The sequence below is a fragment of the Scyliorhinus torazame genome, chromosome 5 (genome assembly GCF_047496885.1).
Source record: "Scyliorhinus torazame isolate Kashiwa2021f chromosome 5, sScyTor2.1, whole genome shotgun sequence".
Taxonomy (NCBI): domain Eukaryota; kingdom Metazoa; phylum Chordata; class Chondrichthyes; order Carcharhiniformes; family Scyliorhinidae; genus Scyliorhinus; species Scyliorhinus torazame.
In genome coordinates, this window is record NC_092711.1 from 253657339 (window position 1) to 253685121 (window position 27783).

General features: G+C 45.9%; 1 protein-coding gene across 8 annotated transcripts in view; it reads right to left on the bottom strand.

Moving 5' to 3' along the window:
• The window catches only part of LOC140421052 (BCL-6 corepressor-like protein 1), a 516176-nt gene that overhangs the window by 59395 nt on the left and 428998 nt on the right, over positions 1-27783 (bottom strand). For all 8 annotated transcript variants that reach the window (XM_072505370.1, XM_072505367.1, XM_072505366.1 and 5 more), the window contains 3 exons: positions 17450-17866; positions 4318-4598; positions 2390-2665 (listed from right to left, as the gene is read on the bottom strand). In XM_072505370.1, the coding sequence (XP_072361471.1) occupies positions 2390-2665; positions 4318-4598; positions 17450-17866 (974 nt within the window). The remainder of the gene's footprint in view (positions 1-2389; positions 2666-4317; positions 4599-17449; positions 17867-27783) is intronic.

Genomic DNA, 27783 nt, shown 5'->3' on the forward strand with positions numbered 1-27783 from the left:
CTACAAAAACCATGCTATCAGCCAATTACAATTCGAGCTTTCACCCTTTTTAACTCATTGTTGTGTTTTAGAATATACAAGGAAACAAGAAATTATAAAATAAAGGACATTCCCGATTTTAATTCACTTATCATAGTTTCTATTTTTCTGAAAAACACCGCAATAACCTTTACAAAGGTACAAAGAACATTACAGCACAGGAACAGGCCCATCGGCCCTTCAAGCCGGCGCTGAACACAATGCCTGTCTAAACTAAAACCTTCTGCACTTCCGGGATCCTTATCCCTCTATTCCCAACCTATTTATGTATTTATACTCAATGCCCTGACCGATGAAGGCAAGAATACTGTATGCCTTCTTGACTACCTTATCCACTTGCATTGCCACTTTCAGTGATCTGTTGACCTGTACGCCCAGATCTCTGCCTGTCAATAGTCCTAAGAATTTGATCTACTGTTGTTCTAAGTTTTAAGTTAGCAATTACTGGGATATTTATAAATGCAATAGTGGTCCCTTGTGACAGTACATGGGTATTGCAACAACAGTTAAAACTAGTTCATCAAGCTGCTTTAATGGAAATTACTTTGTTCCTTTTTATCAGGTAATCACTGTTAAATCATTCCATGCTGTTTAATTTGGTGACTAAATTCCCTTATGTAGTGGGAAGGGTGAAGGAAAACCTACAAAAATCAATGAATTAATTAGCAAAATTTTCAATTAATTTTCATCAACTTTATGACAAAATCTGCATGTACCAATCTTTATTAATAATCTTTATTAGTTCACAAGTAGACTTACATTAACAGTGCAATGAAGTTACTGTGAAAATTCCCGAGTCACCACACCGCAGCACCTGTTCGGGAACACTGAGGGACAATTCAGAATGTCCAATTCACCTAACAAGCATGTCTTTTGAGACATGTGAAACCGGAGCACCCGGAGGAAACCCATGCAGATACGGGGAGAACATGCAGGCATGGCGCAGACAGTGACCCAAGCCGGGAATTGAACCCTGATCCCTGTGCTAACCACCTGCTACCATGCTATATTAAAGCAAAAGCACATTAGCACCCCATTCTACCAAAGAACCTGGTTGTCCATGGATAATACTCTAAAGGCTACTCCTCATGGTTTTCCCTCTCACTGGCATTTTAATTCAGATGATAATTTTAAATGGAACTAGTGTATGCAATATCTTGAATGTAATGCCAGCTGGCTGCTGTCTTGGTAACTTCGTTGACCACCAGGCAGGGAGTGAAACAGTTCAATTTTAATTGGAGTTACCAAGACAGTAGCCAGCTGGCAAAACTTTAAAGGATCAATGAGAAATCAATCTGGCTGGATCACCAGGACTCAGCCAGGTGAGCAAGCTTCTCACTCAGTTCCTAGCATCAGCACATTAAATCTCTTATCTTGACATTTTGAGAATCCAATACCAGCATCAAGCACTCGGTAAGCTTCCCATACTATGCATAAACCTCAGAAAAGCAGACCATGTTGTGTCACTGTGAATTTTTTGCCAGGTTCATTGTTAGTCACCTAATGACCTTTTGTACTGAGGTTAGCAATTTTTTGCCAATTGGTCTTGAATTCGGCAGGCATCTGGGTGCTTGCACTTAAGACTCAGGCATTACGCTGGCAATTGTAAGCGATCATTGGAGCTCGTGAATAAAATGGTGGCTGAGGCAGGCCCTTCAGTGGGCCCACTCCAGGACCATCGCCCTGATTGTCATTTTGGTTGAGGCAGCATGAAGTGGGGCACACACTGGAAAAATACCAATTCCCAGCAACCTGGTGACAAGAGATGGGATTAGTCCCACCTCCAACAGGAAAATCTGGCCCCAAGTCTCAAAGCTGAAATGATAGTATTTAATCCATTGTAATGCCAATCCAAATGTACATAATTTATAAATATACCACTTACAAATTATCCTGAATTCTGCAAGGAGTTACTTTTGAAACATTAACTTCTGCTAAATGTCATTCGTCTAGGGAAGAAAACTATGGTGTTCAGCATACTTTTTAGACAATCCATTTTATAGCAGATTTTATTACAGTGATACAAATGGTGATTTTGCTCCCTTTGTCTAATGAAAATGGGATGGTAACAGTACTAAAATAGAAGTGATGGATTTCTGACCCATTCCTGCTTTGCCACTACATTTGGTAATGTAATTACCCTAGAACATAGGATACCAATATAATTTAGAGAGTCAACTAGGTGGAGCATGTCATGCACTCAGTTGAGCCGAGTGGTGACAAGAAATTGGTCCAAAAAGATGTCACAAATTATTTTTACAGGGTCAGGAGAAGCCCAGAAAGAAATAATTGGCATTCTGAAAAAATGAATTAATTGAACAGAGGAGCTACATGTTATTACAGGCTTTACCTCATAGCCTAATCGTGCTGCCTTCTGCAGCAATGTTTCGCCAGCATTCTTATTTACTATTAGTTTTCGTGTTTCAGATTGCGACTGTTGTCCCGTGGATGTCTCTGCTTGAGCAGGTGGTGACTGTGAGACTGTTCTGTGTTTTACAGGAGTAACTGGAGATGTCCGCTTTTTCCAGTGCGCTAAATAATCACGTTGCTTCTTTGGTGATGGGCTCCAATCAGAATCCAGCATTAATGCTGAGCGCTTTAGGGACCGATTTTGCCTTACTTCAATCTATTCCAAAATAATTATTTAACTGGTCAATCAATGGAACAAAGAAAATATTTATATACTGTAATCTTATCAATTAAAACAAATGTAATGGTGTGATTAAAATAAAAGGCTAAATAATTACACTAACACATTTAACATTTGTGTACTAATATTGCCCAGCATAATTTCTAGCTTTGAATTTCAAAGTTTTTATTTGCCTTTTTTCATTATCACAGCAAGACTTTAAAGTAGTGCAACCTAAAGTCTATTCTTCAAGTCAAATAAATAATTTGAAAACCTCACCCATCCTTTTCTCATTCCAGCCTAAACTATTTCTCATGCTTTCTTGGCATCCTCTACCTCCATAAACTTCAGCCCACCTTTTAAGTCTGCTGCCAGATTCTCTGTTCTGGAGCCTAAATTTCCCGCCAGCGGAGAATCAGGACTGGTCCCTGCAGACGCTGGGAGCGGGGTCCAGGTCCGAGACTCTCCCCTTAATTATGCAAAATATGCATGGGGTAGTGTTGCCGGATTCCTTTGGAATCCTGGTATCATGCCGCTATTTTGATTGGGTGGCCTGATCCTGAGGATTGGTGGCGGGCCCCCCGAAACAACGCTAATCCTGCCATCCCCTACACACACACCCTCACCCTCCTCCCCACCATGGGAATAATGGATCACCCCTCCACAGAACTCAAGAATGAGGGTTGCCCATCGGTCACCTTTGCCTGGAAGCTGAAGAGCAGTCCAAGCAGTACAGTGAGAAATCCCTGCATTTTCACGTACACTTTTCCTAACCCAACTCCAGGGACCCTTGGGGGGAACCAGTTCTGCAGCCTGGCTGTGGCTGTGGGGCACGACCCCTATGACCCACTGAAGCAACAAGGAAGGGTGGTTTTTGAGTAGGGGGAAAACAAAATGGACAGAGTGTAGGGGGAGCTGCTCCCAGGGGAAGCTACCACACTAGGCTCCACTAAAGCAGGCTGCGCTTGGCCAACCTTGCACCTAAGGCTACATGGTAGCTTCCTGCTGTGGGGGTCCGAGCATCGTGGTGGGAGGGATACATATGCATGCTTTACATTCATTTATATGTTCCCGCTGGCACGGGGCAGGTACCGGCTTCCGCAGCCTGCAGGGGATTGGATGATAGCAGCAAAATCCATTTTATGGCCGACCCGCCATCTCTGCCCAATCGGGAATCCCGATACCTGTGAGACAATGGAGAATCCACTCCCAAATCCCAACAATTCATCACTGCTATCCTCACTGACAGTTTCCACAATGCCTCAAAATTAAAAACACCATTATTGTGTTCAAATTCCACCATGGCCTTGCCTCTCCCTGTCTGTTACATCCATGCCTATAACCACCGGGACTCTTCATTCATCTGACTCTGGCCTCCTGTGCGTTGGTTACATCCTTCAAATCACCACTGGTGTATCTCTTCAGTTGCCTCGGCACTGGGCTCTGGAATTCCCTCTCTAAACACCTCTACCACTGTCTCCCTAACATTTTCCCCAAAATCCACATCTTTGACACAGCTTTTGATCTGCCTTTTTGATCTAATTTATTAGCTCAGCATCTTTTTTTATTTGATTGAGCATCTGGACCACCTTGGAATATTTTTCTACGTTACAGGCTCTATACAATGCAAGTTGTTGTAAATTGCTTACCTTGTGTCTTCCTTGATTACTTGCACTTTCTTCTGCAGACTGGGGTCTTACATGCTTTGTCTTACATGTACGTTTTCCTGATGGTTTTTCTGACTGATATTGACTTGGGGATTCTTGCGTGTGACTCAAATTGAGAGCCCCTGGATTAAAAGACTCTTTACGTTTCCGTAAACTTCCTGACACAGGAGTGCTGTGTCTGACACTCTGATTCCAATCAGGACTGGGCAATTTTCCTGAAGGAGCCATCCTGTTTTGTGGTGAAGTGGGAGGTGTCCATGTTCCTAAAATGAAAACTTCAATATAGTTAGCTTGACTAGGCTTCAGCTCTGCTCTAGATCTGTAAGCTCCTAAAAAATAGTATCTTGGCTAGAACCCAGAATGCCTGTTACATTCCATGCTTGGCACAACCTTGGACATGGCCTCGAAAAAGGCAGCCAGTACCCTACAAGGCTTGTGGGCCATCCAAGATGGCCACCGTTGTCTTCCTTGTTCTGGCAGCCTCAACTGTGACCTGAGGTAACCAGCATGCCACCCCCCCTCCCCCCAACCTAATCCCCAATCCCCCCCCCCCCCCCCCCCGAGTCCATTTGACCCTGCCATCCCCCATTGCCTCCCCCCGTTTTACCCTTCTCCCTCGCTTCGTTGTTTTATCCCACTTCTGCCAGGCGTTCCCTCACTTTCAGGAGCTGTGCTGTGCCACCACCATTTGCCTCCGTGCACTAGCATGCTCGCCAGTGTGGTAGCTTCCCCTGGGAGCAGCTCCCCCTACACTCTGTCCATTTTGTTTTCCCCCTACTCAAAAACCACCCTTCCTTGTTGCTTCAGTGTACTCTGCCTTCTCCCCACCCACTCCCAGGTCAAGTGTTCTGTCCAGAGAACAAAGTGTTATGGGCGAGGCATTTTCAGAACCCCAAAATGTATCATGGAGTTCAATCAACCTCCCCCTTTAATGCTATTGTTGCTTTTCCGAGCACACGGCTTGTTCCCTAGGTGTGGGGTTACAATTATGGACACGTGGGTTTTTAAACACAAAACAATGTTTATTCCATGAACTCAACGTAACCTCTTAAATAAACATTGGATTTCTTAACACCCCTTACTTCAAAGATAACCCCGAAAATATTACAACACTATATAATCCTTCAGTTATTCCTTTCAACATCCATGAGACTTAACACCTTTAAACAGAAACACATCAGGTTAAAGGCTTTACTATTATGAGTTTAAATCACCCAAATGATCCAGAGATAGTCTTTCATGGCAGAGATCACAGCAGGTCCAGCTCACTGCAAACACAGACACACATCCAAGCTCTTTTCAAACTGAAACTAAACTGCAAAATAGCTGAACTAAAACCCAGCTCCACCCACACTCTGACCTCACTGCATTTCTTAAAGTAACATTGCTTAAACATCCATTTCTTAAAGGCACTCTCCTCTCCCCAAGAAAAAAAAACCCATCAACTTCAAGATGGTTTAATTTTTAATTTCTGCACCATCCATTAAGAAATGTACACAGTAAATATACCTTTTCGTTGGAAAAAAAAAATCAACACACGCAAACAGGTATAATAATATAGTCCATTTTTCTTTGTTCTTCTTCCTCCAACTGAAATCCTTGATTGACAGTCTCTTTGAACAAAGTCTCTGCACGATCTATCCATTCCTCTACTCCTCGGCATTTCTCTTTAGAATCAGATAATTTAGTTCAATCTGACCTGAGTCCCTTGCAATTCTCCAATACAGGAACATTGGTTACCACAGCTTTCAGGCAGTCAAATGCCTGTTTAAAGTCCGCTGTCCATTGAAATTTCTGACATTTCTTTAGCAAGTCCATCAGTGGAGTAATCACGCTACAAATCTTGTGCACAAAGGTTCGATCAAATTCATTCATGCTAAAAAAAAATTGCATTATTTCCCTTCGTCTTGAGGGTATCGGAAACTCCGCAAGGAAAGTGATTCGGGCTTCTCCAAATTCACTTTCGGCTAGGTTCATCACCAAACCCGTCACCTGAAGTCGATCGAAGAACTCCATACGATGTTTTAAATGTTCTTTCCATGTCTGGAAGATGAAAATAAAAGCAGATTGTCCCAATTTCTCAATGCAATCCTTCAGTCCGTTCTTGTAACTGCAGTCACCTTTCGATAGTCCACACACAACCGTTGGGTGCCGTCTGGTTTAGGTACCATCACTATGGCTGAGCTACATTTCAATTATGCCATTTGTAAGCATACTCTCAATCTCTTTGTTAACCTGTGCCAATTTTAAAGGGTTAAGTCTATATGGATGTTGTTTGATCGGAACAGCATTTCCCACATCTACATCATGTATAACCATTTTAGTACTTCCCAATTTATCTCTACAAACATGCCCATGTGATATCAATAACTCTTTCAGGTCAGTTTGTTTTTCCTCTGAAGGTAACTTAACAATTCATCCCAATTTTTAAGAACATCCTCATTTTCCAATTTAATTTGAGGTATGTCAAATTCACAGTCATCTGGATTTGGTTCGTCACTTTGAGTTAGAATCATTAAAACCTCCTTTTTCTCTCCTTCCCTCTCAAAGTACCTTTTAAGCATATTCACCTGACACACTCGGTGAGTCTTCCTTCTATCTGGTGATTTTACCACATAATTCACCTCACTTAATTTTCTTTCAATCTGATACGGTCCACAAAACCTAGCTTTTAAAGGCTCATCTATCACTGGTAACAACACTAAAACTTTATTCCCACTGACAAAACTACGAACTTTGGATTTCTTGTCCGCTACCCGTTTCATCACATTTTGTGCAACTTTCAAATTTGTCTAGCCAATTCACCTGCTCTATTTAATCGTTCCCTAAAATTTGACACGTGATCCAATAGTGTAATTTCCGATTTCTCACCCACCAATGTTTCCTGAATCAATTTAAGTGGTCCTCTTACCTCATGACCAAAAATTAGTTTAAAAGGACTAAATTTGGTTGACTCATTAGGTGCATCGCTAATTGCAAATAGTACGAATGGGATTCCTTTATCCCAATCCTCTGGATAATCTTGACAATACACCCTCAACATTGTCTGTCTGATGCCACCTTTACAACACTCCCTGCGATTCTGGATGGTACGCAGTTCATTTAAATTGTTTTATTTCAAAGCTATCCATAACTCCTTTGAATAACTTTGAAGTAAAATTCGATCCTTGATCCGAATGAATTTCTGTGGGTCGTCAATATCTAGTAAAGAATTGAAGTAACTCCCCCACAATCCTTTTATCTGTAATATTACAGACTGGAATGGCCTCTGGAAACCTAGTAGACACATCCATTATCATAGAATTTACAGAGCAGAAGGAGGCCATTCAGCCCATCGAGTCTGCGCCGGCTCTTGGAAAGAGCACCCTGCCCAAGGTCAACACCGCCACCCGATCCCCATCACCCAGTAACCCCACCCAACACTAAGGGCAATTTTGGACACTAAGGGCAATTTATCATGGCCAATCCACCTAACCCGCACATCTTTGGACTGTGGGAGGAAACCGGAGCACCCGGAGGAAACCCACGCACACACGGGGAGGATGTGCAGACTCCGCACAGACAGTGACCCAAGCCAGAATCGAACCTGGGACCCTAGAGCTGTGAAGCAATTGTGCTATCCACAAGGCTATCGTGCTGCTCAAAAGATATTGATTCCCACTTTTGGTTTTAGGAAGCGGTCCTATACAATCAATTAGGACCCTTGTAAAAGGTTCCTCAAATGCTGGAATGGGTATTAAGGGCGCTGGTTTTATCACTGCTTGAGGTTTCCCTATCACTTGACATGATTGACAACATTTAACTACATCTTTATGTAGTCAAGGCCAATAAAAATGTTTCTGGATTTTAGCTTGAGTTTTACTTATTCCCAAATGACCTCCCACTGGTACCTCATGTGCAACTCGCAACACCTCCCTTTCTATACCCTACCGGCAATACTACTTGATGAACTTCTGCCCACTTTTCATCCGCCTGCATATGGAAAGGTCTCCATTTTCTCATCAAGACATCACTTTTACAGTAATAACACTCTGGTATACTCTCAGATTCCTCTTCTGTATATGCTTTCTGATATATCCATTTCATTTCTACATCCTTCTGTTGTAACTCCGCCAATTTTCCTGAACTAAAAAAAGCCGCCTCATGCTCCACCTGTTCTTGTTCTTTTTCAACCATCTGATCAAAAATAGTTTCTGATAATTGCATTTCAACTTCATCTTCACTCTTTGATTTCTCCTCTTCTCTTAACCTGTGACTTTGCGACCTTGTTACTACACAATCCGGAAAAATCCCAGGATATTCGTCCTTCAACACTTCAGTTGTCTGATTTTCCACTGGCTTATCAACCACAGTAGGCATCAGTCCCATCTGAATCCAGCTATATCATTACCCAAGATAAACTGTATTCCTGGACAAGATAGTTTCTCTATTACTCGTACTGCCACTTCACCACTCTTCACTGGACTTTCCAACCATACCTTATATAATGGAACGCTACTCCTCTCACCCTGAATTCCACATATCACCACCTTTTCTGGCAACATTCTTCCCAAATTACATAATTCCTCATCTCTTACCATTAAAGATTGACTAGCCCCTGTATCTCTTAAAATTGTGACTTCTTTACCTGCTCCTCCTGATACACATGAGTAAACTTTACCCACACAAGTAAATTCTTTAAAGACATCTGGCACCTTCTTTTTTTAAAAATATATTTTATTCGAGTTTTTTGGCCAAACATAACAATACGTAGTGTTTCTTTTACACAACAATAAAGCAATATAAATAGTGGTGGCCAGTTTTAAACAAATAAATAATATATAAACAAAAACAAAAGAAAAACAAAACTAAATGGCAACTGCCTTGTCCAAAATAAATACTCTCCAAAATTACAGTCCAACAGTCCAATATACAATTACATATACCAAATACCTATACATGTACAATAACATCCCTGAGAGTCCGTCCGATTCCTCCCCCCCACCCCCCTGGGTTGCTGCTGTTATCTACTTCTTTTCCGTTCCCTCTATCTTTCTGTGAGGTAGTCGACGAACGGTTGCCACCGCCTGGTGAACCCCTGAGCCGAACCCCTTAATACGAATTTAATCCGTTCTAACATTATGAACCCTGCCATATCGTTTATCCAGGTCTCCACCCCCGGGGGCTTAGCTTCCTTCCACATTAACAATATCCTGCGCCGGGCTACAAAGGACGCAAAGGCCAACACGTCAGCCTCTCTCGCCTCCTGCACTCCCGGCTCTTCTGCAACCCCCAAATATAGCCAACCCGGTTCGACCCGGACCCCCACCACCTTCGAAAGCACCTTTGCCACCCCCACCCAGAACCCCTGTAGTACCGGGCATGACCAGAACATGTGGGTGTGATTCGCTGGGCCTCTCGAGCATCTCGCACACCTATCCTCTACCCCCAAAAATTTACTAAGCCGTGCTCCAGTCATATGCGCCCTGTGTAGCACCTTAAATTGTATCAGGCTTAGCCTGGCACACGAGGACGATGAGTTTACCCTACGTAGGGCATCCGCCCACAGCCCCATCTCAATCTCCTCCCCCAGTTCTTCTTCCCATTTCCCTTTCAGCTCATCTACCATGATCTCCCCCTCGTCCCTCATCTCCCTGTATATATCCGCTACCTTACCGTCCCCCACCCATGTCTCTGAGATCACTCTATCCTGCACTTCCTGCGTCGGGAGCTGCGGGAATTCCCTCACCTGTTGCCTCACAAAAGCCCTCAATTGCATATACCGAAATGCATTCCCTTGGGGCAACCCATATTTCTCCGTCAGCGCTCCCAAACTCGCAAACGTCCCATCTACAAATAGATCTCTTAATTGTACTACCCCAGCTCTTTGCCATGCTCCAAATCCCCCATCCATTCTCCCCGGAACGAACCTATGATTGTTTCTTATCGGGGACCGCACCGAAGCTCCCGTCCCTCCCCTATGCCGTCTCCACTGCCCCCAAATTCTCAATGTAGCCACCACCACCGGGCTTGTGGTGTATTTCTTTGGTGAGAACGGCAACGGCGCCGTCACCATTGCTTGCAGGCTAGTCCCCTTGCAGGACGCCCTCTCCATTCTCTTCCACGCTGCTCCCTCCCCTTCTCCCATCCACTTACACACCATTGAAACATTGGCGGCCCAGTAGTACTCACTTAGGCTCGGTAGTGCCAGCCCCCCCCCCCTGTCCCTACTACGCTGCAAGAATCCCCGCCTCACTCTCGGGGTCTTCCCAGCCCACACAAAACTCAATGCTCTTCTCAATTCTTTTGAAAAAAGCCTTCGTGATCACCATCGGGAGGCACTGGAACACAAAGAGGAATCTCGGGAGGACCACCATTTTAACCGCCTGCACCCTACCTGCCAATGACAAGGACACTATGTCCCATCTCTTGAAATCCTCCTCCATCTGTTCCACCAACCGTGTTAAATTAAGCTTATGTAATGTACCCCAATTCTTGGCTATCTGGATCCCCAGGTACCGGAAGTCCCTTGTTACCTTCATCAACGGTAAATCCTTTATCTCTCTGCTCTGCTCCCCCGGGTGCACCACAAATAACTCACTTTTCCCCATGTTCAGTTTATACCCTGAAAAATCCCCAAACTCCCCAAGTATCCGCATTATCTCTGGCATCCCCTCCGCCGGGTCCGCCACATATAGCAACAAATCGTCCGCATATAGAGATACCCGGTGTTCTTCTCCCCCCCTAAGTACTCCCCTCCACTTCCTGGAACCCCTCAGTGCCATGGCCAGGGGTTCAATCGCCAGTGCAAACAATAACGGGGACAGAGGACATCCTTGCCTCGTCCCTTTATGGAGCCGAAAATAGTCAGACCCCCGTCCATTTGTGACCACGCTCGCCATCGGGGCCCTATACACCAACTGTACCCACCTGATATACCCGTCCCCAAAGCCAAATCTCCTCAACACCTCCCACAAATAATCCCACTCCACTCTATCAAATGCTTTCTCGGCATCCATCGCCGCCACTATCTCCGCTTCCCCCTCTGGTGGGGGCATCATCATTACCCCTAGCAGCCTCCGTATATTTGTATTTAGCTTTCTCCCCTTCACAAACGCAGTTTGGTCCTCATGGACCACCCCCGGGACACAATCCTCTATCCTCATTGCCATTACCTTGGCCAGGATCTTAGCATCCACATTCAGGAGGGAAATGGGCCTGTATGACCCGCATTGCAGCGGGTCTTTTTCCTTCTTTAGGAGGAGCGATATCGTTGCCTCTGACATAGTCGGGGGCAGCTGCCCCCTTTCCCTCGCCTCATTAAAGGTTCTCATCAGTAGCGGGGCCAGCAAGTCCAAATATTTCTTATAGAATTCAACTGGGAATCAGTCTGGTCCCGGGGCCTTCCCCACCTACATGCTTCCAATCCCTTTCACTACTTCCTCCGTCTCAATCTGTGCTCCCAGCCCCACTCTCTCCTGTTCCTCCACCTTAGGAAATTCCAGCTGATCCAGAAAGCACATCATTCTCTCCTTCCCATCCGGGGGCTGCGCTTCATATAATCTTTCATAAAATGCCTTGAACACTCCATTCACTCTCTCCGCTCCATCTCCCCCTCCTCATCTCTCACCCCCCCTATCTCCCTCGCTGCTCCCCTTTTCCTCAGTTGGTGGGCCAACAACCTACTCGCCTTCTCCCCATATTCGTACTGTACACCCTGTGCCTTCCTCCATTGTGCCTCTGCCTTACCCGTAGTCAACAAGTCAAACTCTATATGTAGCCTTTGCCTTTCCCTGTATAGTCCCTCCTCCGGTGCCTCCGCGTATTGTCTGTCCACCCTCAGCAGTTCTTTGAACAACCGCTCCCTTTCCCTACCCTCCTGCTTTCCTTTATGTGCCCTAATAGATATCAGCTCCCCTCTAACCACTGCCTTCAGTGCCTCCCAGACCACTCCCACCTGTACCTCCCCATTATCATTAATTTCCAAGTACCTTTCAATACACCCCCTCACCCTTAAACACACACCCTCATCTGCCAATAATCCCATGTCCATTCTCCAGGGTGGAAGCTGTTGTTTTTCTTCCCCTATCTCCAGGTCCACCCAGTGTGGAGCATGATCCGAGATGGCTATAGCCGTGTACTCCGTCCCCGTCACCTTTGGGATCAGTGCCCTTCCCAAAACAAAAAAATCTATTCGTGAAAATACTTTATGTACATAGGAGAAAAACGAAAACTCCTTACTCCTAGGTCTACTAAATCTCCAGGGGTCTACTCCTCCCATCTGCACCATAAAATCCTTAAGCACCCTAGCTGCAGCCGGCCTCCTTCCGGTCCTGGACCTCGATCTGTCCAGCCCTGGGTCCAGCACCGTATTAAAGTCTCCACACATTACCAACTTTCCCGCCTCTAGGTCCGGGATGCGTCCTAACATACGCCTCATAAAATTGGCATCATCCCAGTTCGGGGCATACACGTTCACCAATACCACCGCCTCCCCTTGCAGTTTGCCACTTACCATCACGTATCTGCCCCCACTATCTGCCACTATAGTCTTTGCCTCAAATATTACCCGCTTCCCCACTAGTATGGCCACCCCCTTGTTTTTTGCATCCAGCCCCGAATGAAACACCTGCCCCACCCATCCTTTGCGAAGTCTAACCTGGTCTGTCAGCTTCAGATGCGTCTCCTGAAGCATAACCACATCTGCCTTAAGTTTCTTTAGGTGTGCGAGTACCCGTGCCCTCTTAATCGGCCCGTTCAGCCCTCTCACATTCCACGTGATCAACCGGGTTGGGGGGCTCTTTACCCACCCCCCCTTGACGACTAGCCATTTCCTTTTTCAATCCAGCTCCTCACCCGGTTCCCACGTAGCTGTATCCCCCCCAGGCGGCGCCCCCCTGCCCCGACCCCCCCCCTCCCATACCAGCTCCCCCTTCTCCCCAGCAGCAGCAACCCAGTTAACCCCCCCCCCGCTAGATCCCAAGCTAACGTAATTGCACCCCCCATGTTGCTCCCAGAAGTCAGCAAACTCTGGCCGACCTCGGCTATCTGGCACCTTCTTAACAATTACTTCTTGAACAGGCTGTACAACCATTTGCACCTCCTTCGCTTCCCTTGGGCTTTCCTTCACCACTCTAACAAATCCCACTGCCTTATCCTGTTTTACCACATCAGCCTTTCCAGTGCTTTTCTTCAACCACCAACACTGACTTTACATGGCCTAGTTTATTACAGTGAAAACATCTGAAACTTTTAATTTCTTTTCCGCCCGCCTGGATTTCGTTTTTAATCTGAGGTGCACTCTCTTTACTGTCTCCTATCAGATCACCTTTACCTTTACCACTTGAGTATTTCTCATGTCCCCAGTTTCTATCCCTCACCGTCTGGAACTGATGTTGGAAACCAATCTTTGATTTATGAACTAATTCATAATCATCTGCCATTTCTGCTGCTAATCTCGCAGTTTTAACCCTTTGTTCTTCCACACGAGTTCTCACTACATCAGGAATTGAATTTTTAAACTCCTCCAAAAGTATAATTTCTCTGAGAGCTTCATACGTTTGGTCTATTTTCAAAGCCCTTATCCACCTATCAAAATTACTCTGTTTGAGCCTTTCAAACTCCATGTATGTTTGACCAAATTCTTTCCTTAAATTTCTAAACCTTTGTCTGTAAGCTTCAGGTACTAGCTCATATGCACTTAAGATGGATTTCTTCATCTCCTCATACGTTCCAGATACCTCCTCCGGTAGTGATGCAAACACTTCACTAGCTCTACCTACCAGCTTTGTTTGAATCAGTAATACCCACATGTCCTGTGGCCATTTCATTTGTTTAGCTATCTTCTCAAATGAAATGAAAAAGGCTTCCACTTCCTTCTCGTCAAACCTTGGCACTGCTTGGACATATTTAAATAGATTCCCACCAAGCCTTCGACTATGACGCTCTTTCTCATTATCCTCATCACTATCCTCCAATTGTCTGCCAATTTCAACTGACTTTCATGTTTCATGGCCATTTTCTGAAGTTCAAACTCCCTCTCTTTTATCTTTTTCCCTGATCTGTACCTCCCTTTCTTTTCTTTTTGTTCTGCTCGGGCTATTCTTTCTTTTCTCCTTTCTTCTCTCTCCTTTTCTTTTACCTCTCTCTCTCTCTCTTTCTTTTTCCCCTCTCTCTTTCGTATTGAAGCCGCTTTAATTCTTTCTCATGTTCCATTTGTTCAATTTGCAACTGAATTTTTGCCATTTCCAATGAGTCAGACTCTATCTCAGGCAACTTTAAATGCTTAACCACCGCCATAATTACCTCATCTTTTCGCATTTTGTCAGGTAATGTTAACTGCAATGTTTTTGCCAGACCCAACAGTCCGTTTTTACTCTCTGAAAGTAAGGTATCACGTGTTATCGTGTCCACCCCCTAAAACGTCTGAGCCTCTGAAAGAGCCATTGTCCACAACCCACTCCCCACTTAAACTAAAATACCACACCGGTAAAGCAACACTCCTTCACTGTCTTCACAAAAGCCAATCCAATAGATAAGACTTTTATCCCCCTCGAGCCCCCAATTGTTATGGGAGAGGTGTTTTCAGAACCCCAAAATGTATCATGGAGTTCAACCAACCTCCCCCTTTAATGCTATTGTTGCTTTTCCGAGCACACGGCTTGTTCCCTAGGTGTGGGGTTACAATTATGGACACGTGAATTTTTAAACACAAAACAATGTTTATTCCATGAACTCAACGTAACCTCTTAAATAAACATTGGATCTCTTAACACCCCTTACTTCAAAGATAACCCCGAAAATATAACACTACATAATCCTTCAGTTATTCCTTTCAACATCCATGAGACTTAACACCTTTAAACAGAAACACATCAGGTTAAAGGCTTTACTATTATGAGTTTAAATCACCCAAATGATCCAGAGATAGTCTTTCATGGCAGAGATCACAGCAGGTCCAGCTCACTGTAAATGCAGACACACAAGCTCTTTTCAAAGTGAAACTAAACTGCAAAATGGCTGAACTAAAACCCAGCTCCACCCACACTCTGACATCACTGCATCTCTTAAAGGTACATTGCTTAAACATCCATTTCTTAAAGGCACTCTCACATGACAAAAGAAACACTGTTACTAATTCTTATATGTCCGCTATTGCTGACTTCTCAGCCCGTTTCTCTGGATGAAGTCGACTGCGTCCTCCGGATGTATGTTACCCAAGGGTACAGTATTCCAAACCACACCTTGTTTATAAATAAAGTCACCGTGGCCCCATTGAACTCAGCCCAGAGCTCGACACCAATCTCCTGCTAGATGCGGATTGTACTTCCCTCCCATCTACAGGACCACATGCTTCTCGCCCAGTTCAGAATTTGCTCCTTAACTTGGAATTTATGGAGCTTTGCAAAGATTTGGGCCTTTGCCGGAGCAACCTGTGGGTCAGGTCCAACTCTGGGGGTTTGGCGAAGCCTCCCCCCCATCCCACCTCCCTCCACCCGACCAGCTTTCCGAGCATCTGTACGATGTACTCCGTGAGGTTTCTGCACTCTGTGCCCTCAGGTAGCCCGACAATCCTTAGGTTGTGGCGGCGGAGCCTGTTTTCCTGATCTTCCACCTTCCCTTGAGCACTGTCTGGGTTGTCACCAACCTTGCAACTTCTACCTTGAGTGGGTTGGTGGCTGCTTCCTCCAGTTCCCGCACTGTCGCCTCCTGGTTCTCCAATCTCCGCTCCGTTCTTTCCAGTGCCTCCTTGAAGGGGGGGGGGGGGCAAAGCGATTCTATGTCCGACATGAGGCCCTCCATAATGGCCCCTATGTTTTTGGAGCTCTCGTGAAAGAAGCTCCATCCACTGCTCTGTCGGTGGGTGGGCTGACATTCGTGATTCCTCTCGGTCCGCCGTACTCTGCTCCGCTTTACATGACTGAGATCTGGATCTTCCTCTCCTGAATTTTGCTCTTACTATGTCTCCAGCTCCGTGGCTGGTTTGAAGACATTTCTTCTGGTGATTGTTAGTTTAGGGTGAGGTTGGTTTTTTTGGTTATTTTGGTGTCCGATTTATGGGTTGAAGGGGCCTAAATTGAAGTTACCAAGACCTGCCAATCAGAAATTGATGTTTATAGACATTTGGTTAGAGCACTTTAGAGTTACTCAACTGTGACGGAAGATGAATAGAGCAATTCTGACAGCTGTGTGTGTGTGTGTGGGGGGGGGGGGGTGTCAATCACAGCCTAGTAAAATCAACATCAAAAGAGAAATGAATGAATAGCTTCCAGCTCAAAGATCTGACCGGATTTAAACATAGCGGGTTGGTTTCTCTTTCCAGGAATTGACACTTGGTGCTTCCTCTGTCTGAACCAGCAGGTGTGTTGCCCAGGTGAATGTTAAAACAGTCTTAATGACCCATTTGCACCCTCCTGCTGGTGCGGGGTGCAAAGCTCGATCCCGTGGGGGCTGAGCATCAGACACGGGTCAGCACCCGTTTTCTTCACTAATGCCAGAATCTCGGTCTCACCGGAAACTCCACTACTGGCGGCGCGAGGCGGAGTATTCACCCATGAACTCTTCCCTAGAGTCTTCCATGGAAGTACAGAACCATACACAAACCCAAAGGTTTGCCCAGTGTTGGAAATGGATGCACATGGTTCAGAATTTCTCAAATGATCCCCAGCCAAAAACCTAGCAAGGTAGGAAGCTCAGCAGGTACATTTTTTCCTGAATATTACTGAAAGATTTCCTGCAACACTAATCCTCTGTCTGACCTGGGAGCGGATGAGTGCTGAATTCCAAGGTCGCTCAGCAGGTACATTTTTTCCTGAATATTACTGAAAGATTTCCTGCAACACTAATCCTCTGTCTGACCTGGGAGCGGATGAGTGCTGAATTCCAAGGTCTCTCAATACTGGGAAGCAATTGAGCTTTGGCCAGGATCATTTCCCTTAAAAAAAAAATCAAACTCCTCTGCTGGATTATGAGTGCAGCATACTTTGAAGAATTGTTTGACCAGAGAAGACAGTAAAAACATGGATAGTGTGAACTGGTCACCAATAAAGATTGGTGACATTCAATATAGATTCTAAAACATAAATTTCTACAAGTGGGAAGGCGTTAACACAGTTAAAAAGAGATTTAACTTTACCTGTAGTAACTGCTTTCCGTGTCTGTATCCCTGTACCTCTTTGATTTTCCTGCCCTTTGTGTAAAGGTATTTCATATTCATTTTCACTTCTGAACTTCTTCCTACAGGTTTTTATTTGCGTCTTGATCGTAGAGTTTTGCTTATTACTATTTTTACAATTCCCATGAGTCTCTGCTATACAACTCAAGTCATGTGGTTCCAATCTTGCCTGTTCACCCACTTCAGTTATCAAGCTGTCAGTCCTTCCCACCTCACTCTCTTCTTTGGTCTCTTTATCCTCCGTTGTAAACAGCTCCTGACCCCTTGAATTCTTTGCTTTCACATCACCTTCTACTTCCTCATGCATACGCTGACTTTCCTCCAATGTACTGTTCGTCTGGTCACAGGTCACGTGTACATATGAGCCACAGAAACTTTCTGCAATATACAAATTAAAATATAATTTGCAAAGTATAAAAACATATTAATCTTCTTGGGGTTTTAGAATATTATATTGCTATAATCTGCAGTTGCCCATGACCAAATTATTTTCTTGTGACTTTGCAACCACATCAAATGCCCATTAGGATATTGATGCTGTTTAATTGCATTTATTTCATGACCAGCTGCCTCTGAAACCTTTTTATCAACTCACCTGGAAATCAAATAGACTTTATGATGGCAATTTTCTCCCCTTCTCTCTGAAGGTGCCAGCTATTGCTTGGATATGGTTTGACAGGAGCCAGCAGCCTTCCAACAACTTTCCCAAATGTCCATGTGAGCCTGGAGAGTGAATGTTGGCAAGTGTAGATAAAGGCAGAGGGAAATTCATCCTGTAGTTCACCTCATTGGAAACTCGTCATTAAGGCAATATGGGTGCCACATTCCAGGATCCTCCAGCACTGCGGCAGAATTTTCAGCTGCCTGTACCATGGAGTTGGATCCACCCCTAATGGGGTTGTAAGACCAAAGTAACGTCTTCAGGTGAAGCAGGATTAGTGGACGCAGTATAATTGGACAGGGCATGCAGATGTAAACCAATCGTGAATTTAAAAGTTTTCAATGCTGACATTTATACTGGAAATTTCCGGTAAATCTGTAACATTGTACAAAGAACAAAGAACAAAGAAATGTACAGCACAGGAACAGGCCCTTCGGCCCTCCAAGCCCGTGCCGACCATACTGCCCGACTAAACTACAATCTTCTACACTTCCTGGGTCCGTATCCTTCTATTCCCATCCTATTCATATATTTGTCAAGATGCCCCTTAAATGTCCCTATCGTCCCTGCTTCCACTACCTCCTCCGGTAGTGAGTTCCAGGCACCCACTACCCTCTGCGTAAAAAACTTGCCTCGTACATCTACTCTAAACCTTGCCCCTCTCACCTTAAACCTATGCCCCCTAGTAATTGACCCCTCTACCCTGGGGAAAAGCCTCTGACTATCCACTCTGTCTATGCCCCTCATAATTTTGTATACCTCTATCAGGTCGCCCCTCAACCTCCTTCGTTCCAGTGAGAACAAACCGAGTTTATTCAATCGCTCCTCATAGCTTATGCCCTCCATACCAGGCAACATTCTGGTAAATCTCTTCTGCACCCTCTCTAAAGCCTCCACATCCTTCTGGTAGTGTGGCGACCAGAATTGAACACTATACTCCAAGTGTGGCCTAACTAAGGTTCTATACAGCTGCAACATGACTTGCCAATTCTTATACTCAAGATGTAAATACATCTTTGCTGCAGTTTGGCTTTCTAAAGGATCTCCGTGAATAATGAATTTTGTGACTTGATCCTGAATGTGTGTTCTATGTCTGTCTCTCTCTCTCTCTCAAACACGCATGCACACAGCTATAGGACAGAACGATCTTTTAATTACTAACAAAGTACAGCAGCATGTACAGCTTTCAAAATTCAATGGTGTTCCATTTATTGGAAAAACAAATTTGGGAGAGAGGTATTCTGGCCGGGATTTTCCACTCCCCTTTGCATTGGGCGGGTTTCGCAACAGGAATGGAAAATATCACGAGATGTAGAAAGTCGCGTCTTATGTCACGTGAAAGCTTGATGCGATCCTCCCCTTCCCTTATCAGTGGTGGGTGGCGTTTCCCACCATTCAATGTCATGATCCTGATTTGAACACATTAGCAGCTCATTATCATGCCCATATGCCAGAATGATATCCCCATTCATCATCAAAAAATTCATCTAAGGCGGCATAATGTCAGAATTGCGCAAAGCACAACTGATTTCAACAGGGGTGCACCGAATAAGCAGACTTCCAAGGGGAGCTTGGAGTTGAGCACAGGTCTCGACATGCGGCTCAGCATATACTGCGGCTCTGCATTTTCGGGGAGTGGGGGGTACTGGGGCTTCCCTTGGGGGCACCAGGTTTGACTGGAAGAAAGATCGGGGTAAGACTGCAAGGGAGACTGGGGTAAGACTGAGAGGGCACTGGGTGTTGACTCCAGGGTATCGGGGGCTTAGTCAGGTGAAACCGAGGGTTTACCTCCAGAGTGCTGGGCTTAGACTTGTGAAATTAGTGTCTCCAGAGTTGCAGGGGCCAACTTCTGGAGACAACATGTTGCCCGGGACAAGGATAATTGAAAAACCTGTCAGCCATCAGTACCCTGTTGCTACTGAGACCGTTCAGTTGTAACGTCAATGTCACGTCTGGAGTTAAGCTAGACACAAAATTATACTCAATCAAACACCACTTCTCTTTCTAGTACTACTGATTGCTGCTCAGCAGTTAACCCTTGGCACACTGACTACAAAAATTTATGACTACCATAATGTGCCTGCACCATCTCCCAACTGGGCAAGCAACTATATTCCATTAGAGAGTTAGCAATGGCATGGTAGCCGAGGAGAGCACTCCTAATCCTTGGCTGCATGCTGTGGTGCGTATTGACAAGTGACCCCTTTGAACAGGTTGAGTGGAAGGTCTTGGAGTGAAGATTGGGATAATGCCTATGCTTGAGACGAGAGCCCGTGCTGCAGTAGAGTTGCCAAAACGTGGCCACTCAGTCAAGTGGTGTGGAGCAAGGGTGGTGTGGGGTTTTAACATAGAAACATAGACAATAGGAGCAAGAGGCCATTCTCCCTTCGAGCCTACTCTGTCATTCATTACCATGGCTGATCATCCAAATGAACAGCCTGATCCCGCATTCCCCCCCATATCCTTTGATCCCCTTCGCCCCAGGTGATTTATCTGTTTCCTGAAAACACACAATGTTTTGACTAACCAGCGTGTAAATGAGGGACTGCAAATCAATTTTGTGGCCAGGTCATGAATCAGTGGGCTTTGAGAGGCAGCTTCTGACGACGAATGGACAAAGAGGGGTTCTAAGGAGAGAAATGATAGCTATCAAGTTTCCCTCTTTGATATTGCAGTGAGGAGAAAGCATGAAACATGATGATCTCTCCATCATTCTTCACTCTCATAAGCAGGAGAGAAGGAGACGTCAAGGAAGGAGGCAGGAGCAGAACCGTGAAGGGGAAGGGATGGCAGGACCGGCTCCACACGCAGAGAATGAACCCCAGAGAGCCAGTGTTTGGAGGCACCTCACTAAACAGAGTTAGACAACCAATGTGGTCAAAGACAATGCATGTGCAGGGAACTGGTTGGTCACATCTGCCACCTTATTCAGGATATTGTGCCACAGGGACGTGGGAGGGCACCCACTGTTGGTGTCATTGAAAGTTACCACGGCGCTCAATTTGTACGCCAGTGGCTTCTTCTAGGTCTCTCCACAGCCAAGTGAGTTGTCGGATGCAATCTTTGCGAGGCACACAACTTTGTCCATTTTGACCAGAATCAGGCAAGCCAGGATGCAAAAGGGATGGGCTTTGCACACATCTCGGTTTTCCACAGGTGCAGGGTGCCATTGACTGCACTCATGTGGCATTCAAATCTCTGGGGCATCAGGCTGTGAACAATGTAAACCGAAAGAGCTTTCACTCGCTCGATTCCCAGACAAGTGCATGAATCCTATATTATGAGACACTTTCAGATCCCTGACGTGTGTCAGGGCCCAATAGGGCGGCTGCTCGGGGACGAGGGCTACCCATGAGGGAGGTGGCTGATGATGCCTGTGAGGAGGTCACACAGTGCAGCTGATACGAGTTACAGCATGAGCCCCAGTGTAACTCGTATCAGCTGCACTGTGTGACCTCCTCACAGGCATCATCAGCCATTGGTGGTGCAGCCCTTAGGGATACTGAAGATGAGGTTCCGATGCCTGGAATGGTCTGGTGGAGTCCTGCAATACAACCTGAAGAGGGTGCCACATATCATGGTCATTTGCTGGTACTGTAACAGAGGGAAGAACTGCCTGAGAAAGAAATGGAGGAGTGTCATGTATTCTTTGATGATGATCGCCATGTTTTCTGTGATGTAGGGGACGCAAAGGGGATGAGGCTCGGCAAGTTTTCTCTGATGTGGGGGACGCCGAAGAGGATAAAGCTGAGGAGGTTGTTGAGGGAGAGGATGTCAGACGAGCTTGGGGTGCACTCATTGCTGCTAAATTCATGGAGATCGATGAGGACATTCCATTGTCTTCACATGGCTTCTGTGAGCATTGTACTCCCACCTGACTGATGGCAGAGCACACTCTCTGTTATAAGGCTCCTATCATGGGGATGCAGTAGTAGCCCATAGGCTCTACATTCCATGAGAATGATGATGACTTTTAGTGGGTACAGTGCATAGATCCTCAGAACTTCTGTGAATGTCTGACTCCTGTCTGGATAATGGCAGATGGCTTGTTCTCAATGACTAGGTCATATCATGGCAATTGTTTTACCGTTCCTGATCCTGCGGCTTCCTTCGTAATCTGTATCTTTGAGGTTCAGTGTCACCAGAGGCTGAGGCAGAATCGGATGGGGGCCAGCTGCACCTCAACGATGCAGAGATCGCACACTGACAATGACTGGAATGAGTGATGCTAGCCATGTACTCCATGAGGAGGCATCCTTATTCGCTATGAAACACAGGCATGACTGACATGTTCAGTCACTGTGAAAGAACACCACCAATGTGCTGGGAACCTTGCAGGAAGCATATGGACGAAGCCCTGGAATGAGCATCTTGCCTTTGGGAGGAATTCTCCCAAAATATGTTGAAGCGTGGTCTCTGGCGAGAAATGAGGTGCGATTCCCGTTGGGTGGCTTGGAGCAATCCAGATCTCAATCCACCATACTTCAAAAATTTTTTTGGAGCCGGGTGATTTGTGCCATGGGACCCAAAGAAGACAGAAAGTCCAGGGCACCATTTGATCTCAAAGCCGCTGACCACCCAGGAGCGACAAAGGCCTCCGAGCCCCCCGGAATGGTTATCATTTCCAGAGAATTCAACAGTGGCTGTGAGTAGGTGCTCTCTGAGGAACCCTTGCACTTTAATGTCTGAGTGGTACCAGCTGCTTCCTTGGTAGAAAGGTTCCTCCAGTGCAGGCATGCTGTTCAGGTATGAGAGGTTGAAAAAGATCCAGTCGAAAAAAAATGCTCTCAGACTGCACATCTGCTCTTTCTAGGAAGCGCTTCAGAGTAGAAAAAACTCAGTGGAAAAAAAGCCCTTAGGCAGTGCACCTGTTGAAAAGAAGAAGTACTTCAGAGCTAATGGGACTTGAAGTGCTATAAAACAAAGCTAATCCCTCCTTTGAGATAGCCTTCAGCTGTTAATCAAAAGGCTCGTAAAAGTCAATGGGGTGTGAAATTCAATATAATCAACCAAGTAGAAAGGGATAAAAGTAGGCTAATGTGACACTGAAACCACAGACATAAAAACAGAAAATGCTGAAAAATCTCAGCAGGTCTGACAGCATCTGTGGAGAGAGAATAGATCTAACATTTTGAGTCTGGATTTCTCTTCGTCAAAGAGGGGCTGGATAAATAGCACAGTGGGCTAAACAGCTGGCTTGTAATGCAGAATCAAGGCCAGCAGCGAGGGTTCAATACCCATACCGGCCTCTCTGAACAGGTGCCGGAATGTGGCGACAACAACTTGAGGTATGACCGAATCGACTGGGACTCAGCAAATTCCTGCCTCCAGCAATCCTCTGAGTGCCGTTATCCTGGTACATCCCTGCCTCCGACTGCTGCAGATCTGACAGTGTGATGTGCTCACCGATTGTGACCCCAAGGATACTCTAGAACCAGGTCCCGTCTAGGTGTGTCTCTGCGTTGGTGAAGGGTGTGGGTAAGTGCTATGATGGGTCTTCAATGTCGGGGTCTGTGAATTCCTCTTCTATATTGCTGTTGGGGCTGGAGTTGAGCTGGCTGGTGGACTCCCTTGTCTGCATCCCAGATAGGAGCGAAAGAAAGGCGAGGTCATTAGTGCATGGCACCTTCCGGTTCTGCGCACTTCTCACGCAACTGCGCTAGTGTAGTCCCTTTAGCAAGATGGCCGCCGACCTCGACCCAAATCGCTCTCTGGTCCGGGATTTCGGCCTCGAGGTGGGAACTGGCGCTTCTCTTACCTTTCCTTGCCGATTGGAGTGTGTTTTCCTCACAGTATTTGGCGTATTTGTCCAGGACTGCCTGGAAGTCGTACCTGTTTTGCCCCTTGGAGAACTTGAATTAAAAAAAAATTTCTTCTGCTCTTGCACCGGCGATGATGAGAAACTCTATTTTTTCATCATCGGCCAGGTCTTTAAGTTCAGCTGCCACCAGGAAGAGTTCAAATGTTTGCCGGAATAGCTGCCAGTTTTCGCGGAGATCGACGTGGCACTGGAGCGGCTGCGGAACCGGAAGCTCGTACATCTTGCCTGGGTATTGCTGGTTGTCTCTGTACGCTGATGTATGGCGGCAGGTATCGATCCACTCACTGGTATCATGTGGTGTTGGGTGCTCTTGAGGTACAGATGAACCAACACGGTTGCGATTGGTAGAACGCAGTTTTATTCCAACTTGTTATTTACAGATCTGTCTTGGTACTCAGCACGTGGTGACGGTGTGAGTGTCTTTTTAATCAGGTCCTGTCCTTGTCCTGTCTCCAGATCGACTGTCCACCAGGTGTCGTGTTTCTTGTCTTATACTGTGTCTGCCCTTGTCTGTGATTGGCTGTCGTGTTATGTGTGCTAATTGGTCTGTCTATCATGATGTGTGTGTTTGAATATCATGACATCCCCCCTTTTTTTTACAAGATTATGTGCCTATGTGGTTATAAATATGAATGTGTCCTGAGTGCAGCTAAAGGTGTGTGTGCGTGATATTTATAGCATGTACATGTGGCGTAACTATATACATGGGGCGATGTCAGGTGTGGCATGCTAACGGGGTTGTACCATAACAAAAGAAGAAAAACTTGAAGTGTGGTCCGGTCAAACGAGATCTGGAACGATAAAACAGTAACATGTTACAATACAGTAGTTGCTAAACTTTGACGTGTGAACAGTCTCATAAGTCCAGTCTAGTAGGTGGGCGACGAATTCGGGTTGACCGCCTCAAGGGTGGGTCGAGAACCACCGGCTGAGGTGCGAGCCTGGCCACGGGTGGCGACAGAAGTGGCATGGTATATGGCAGCTCCACAAAGTCACTATCAGGAACCATTGGAGGACACGGTGTCTGTGTGTGGTTCCGTTGCGAGCGTGGAAGTAGGCGAAGGGCTCGCCGATTGCGCCTACGCACCGATCCATTCGTCATGCGTACCAGGAACGAGGTGGAGTCTTTTTCTTTTTATGTTTGTGGTGGTGCTGTCGGATGGCATCTTGTAGCTGATGGGTCGTTGACATTGAAGAGGTACCATCAACAATATCATTCAAGGTCATGGATGTGCCATATGTTGAAGTCGGATGAGACTGTGCATACTGGTTCTGGCCACATGCTGTGCTGGAAGGGTGATTCTGCTGAGAAGCGTTGAAGCATGTCGCTTTGGAGACAGAATTGCTGCTCGCATCAATGTCTGGTGATGGTGAGAAACTAGAACCTTGCATCTGATAGGAATATGCTGTCTGGCCAGGCTGTGGTGCAGCAAATCCTGGGCAGTAACTAAGGCATCCAGTCTGTAGTGCAGATTGCTCTGGCGGTAGTCCTCCTTCGGTCTTGATTCTATTAGTGGTCAATCCGTAGTGCTGGCCTGTTTGAGAATATGCTGCATAGACTGCTAGCTGCTGCAGGCTTGAATACTGGGTTTGTCCAGCATGAGCTGTCATTGGCCGCACTGTCGGTGTGGAACAAATGTGTGGACATAGCGGTGGTGAAAATTGGTGTATTCCTCTTGGACTGTAGCTGCTGCTTGTTATTGCTGACCCAGTGTGATTGTCACGTGATCCATCTCCTGTCGTTGTGGCATCTGCTGTCACCCTGAGCGTGCCATCACTGAGGTTGCGACACTGCCTGTCTGGAGTAAAGTCTGGCTTACGTGAATCAGAGTCGGCGTTTGGTTGCTCCCCATCTGGAGTCTGGTCTGTTTTTTGTTGATGCTCCCCGTCCGGAGTCTTAGCAGGTTCACTGGAGTCAGCTGAGATTTCTTGAAGCTGCACTTCTGGAGTCGGAACATGCAGGAATGCATTGACTAGTGGAGAGGTTCGAGCAATTGAGGGTGGAAGTAGTGTGGTGTCACCGTAGTCACCAGTGGTCTCACCGTGATCATCGAGTGCCTCTGTACGCACTAGCTGAGGTCTGTCACTTTGCACCTTTTGCATGGGAACTGGGATGCTGTTGTCACTCGTTTCACATACCGTGGGTAGATCCTCAGTAGCTGCTTGCTGTTCACTAGGGTTGGGTAAATTGTCAGAGTTTTTAATCTGGTGGTGCAAACCATGTGGGTGGACTGTCATTGTCTTGCTGTTGTCCTTCATTTGGGCTTTTCTTCTTTGGAATTTTAAATCTTCCCCCAGACATTACAGAACCTTGTTCATTTCCCTCAATTTCTCCCGTATGTAGGGCATCAAATGTTGGATCCAATGTTTCTTTCGTCATTGTACTAGTTTCCAAAGAACAGTCCGTTTCAATTGTCTTCTCAGTTACTTCATATGTATCCTTTTCTAATGTACATGCCTTCATAGTCTCTGGGTCTGATTTTGCTGGGACTGGCATAGTCACAGTCTCTCTTTTACTGTTCTCAATTGCCCACATTCTACTCCCCAGACATAAATGCTTAATCTCTGGAGTTAATGTGGTACAATGGATAATCGGGTCGACCTTATCTGCATCTTCACCATCACTGGAAAGCACAATTGGTTCACTTGAAACTGCTGCGGGTTTTAAGTGCTTTATCTGGCTACTCGATGTCGGTGTCCTCAGGATTCTTGCTCCAATGTTCTGCTCATTTATCAGTGGAGTGTGCATAGGTTCAATGCAATTAATATTCCCATCAGGGTTTGAAGAGTCATTACTGACTAACTGCTGGTCTCTGAAGCTGGGACTTTGCGGTTTTGTGTTGAAGGGAGACAGTTGTCCCTGCTGCAGATATGATTCAGGTTGTGTTATTTCCATTAAATGAGGATCAATGTCTTGTCCATTTTTTCGATCCGTACTAAAGCAATGGCAATTTTCAGTCTGCTCCTTGCAAGTTAGACATACAAGTAATTTCTTTAGCAAATCCTCAGCATCCTTCTGTGACTGTGCAGCATTATTAATATCTCTTCGGCTATAATGATCCTGAAGGTCAGCGCATAATCCTTTTTTCTTCGGGCTTGGAAGAGGCGATTCCTTTGGCTTGTCTTCATTTGGGCTTGAACAGTCATCAGCGCTGTGCCCTTCATTGTAGCATGATAGACCGTCACGGTCGTCCTGCTGTGCACTGGAGCGTGGTGGACTGTTATAGCCTTCTTGCTGTTTACGTGAGCATGGCAGACTTGCATCATCTGCCGCTAGTTGGTCAGAGGAGGTTGCTGGACCCTCATGGTCTTGTTCCTGCAAGGACTGCGCATTGGAGTCTTGCGTTGCTTCCCTTGTAGGGTAGGGAACCCTGAGCGGGGCGTGGACCACGCTCCGTGTGGCAGCAGGCTGCTCTCTGTGGGCTTGTACCGCTTTCTGTCTCTTAATTTCAGGCTGCAGCATCATCCTGCACTGATGAGTTGGGACATCGTATCTGCTGGGTTGAAGATCCTCAGATCCGAAAAGTGAATCCGCATCTGCGTCGGATTCAATGCGGGGGTCGCCAATGTGCAACCTGAAAGGTTCGTCTGGGTCGTTGCCGTCTAGGACCATGGAGCTGTCATTGGGCTCGCGAGGTCCGGAAAAAATGCAAAGATCGGTATCGAAGTATTCGAGGTCGGAATCATCGGTTTGTGCGTAGGTAACTGCTTGTTGCAGGGTTCTTCGGAGGTTAAATTCATTTCCTGGTTCAATTTGAGGCATTGTGCTGTCATTCCAGGTGAAGGAAGGTTGTTTTACAGCTTTTGAAGATT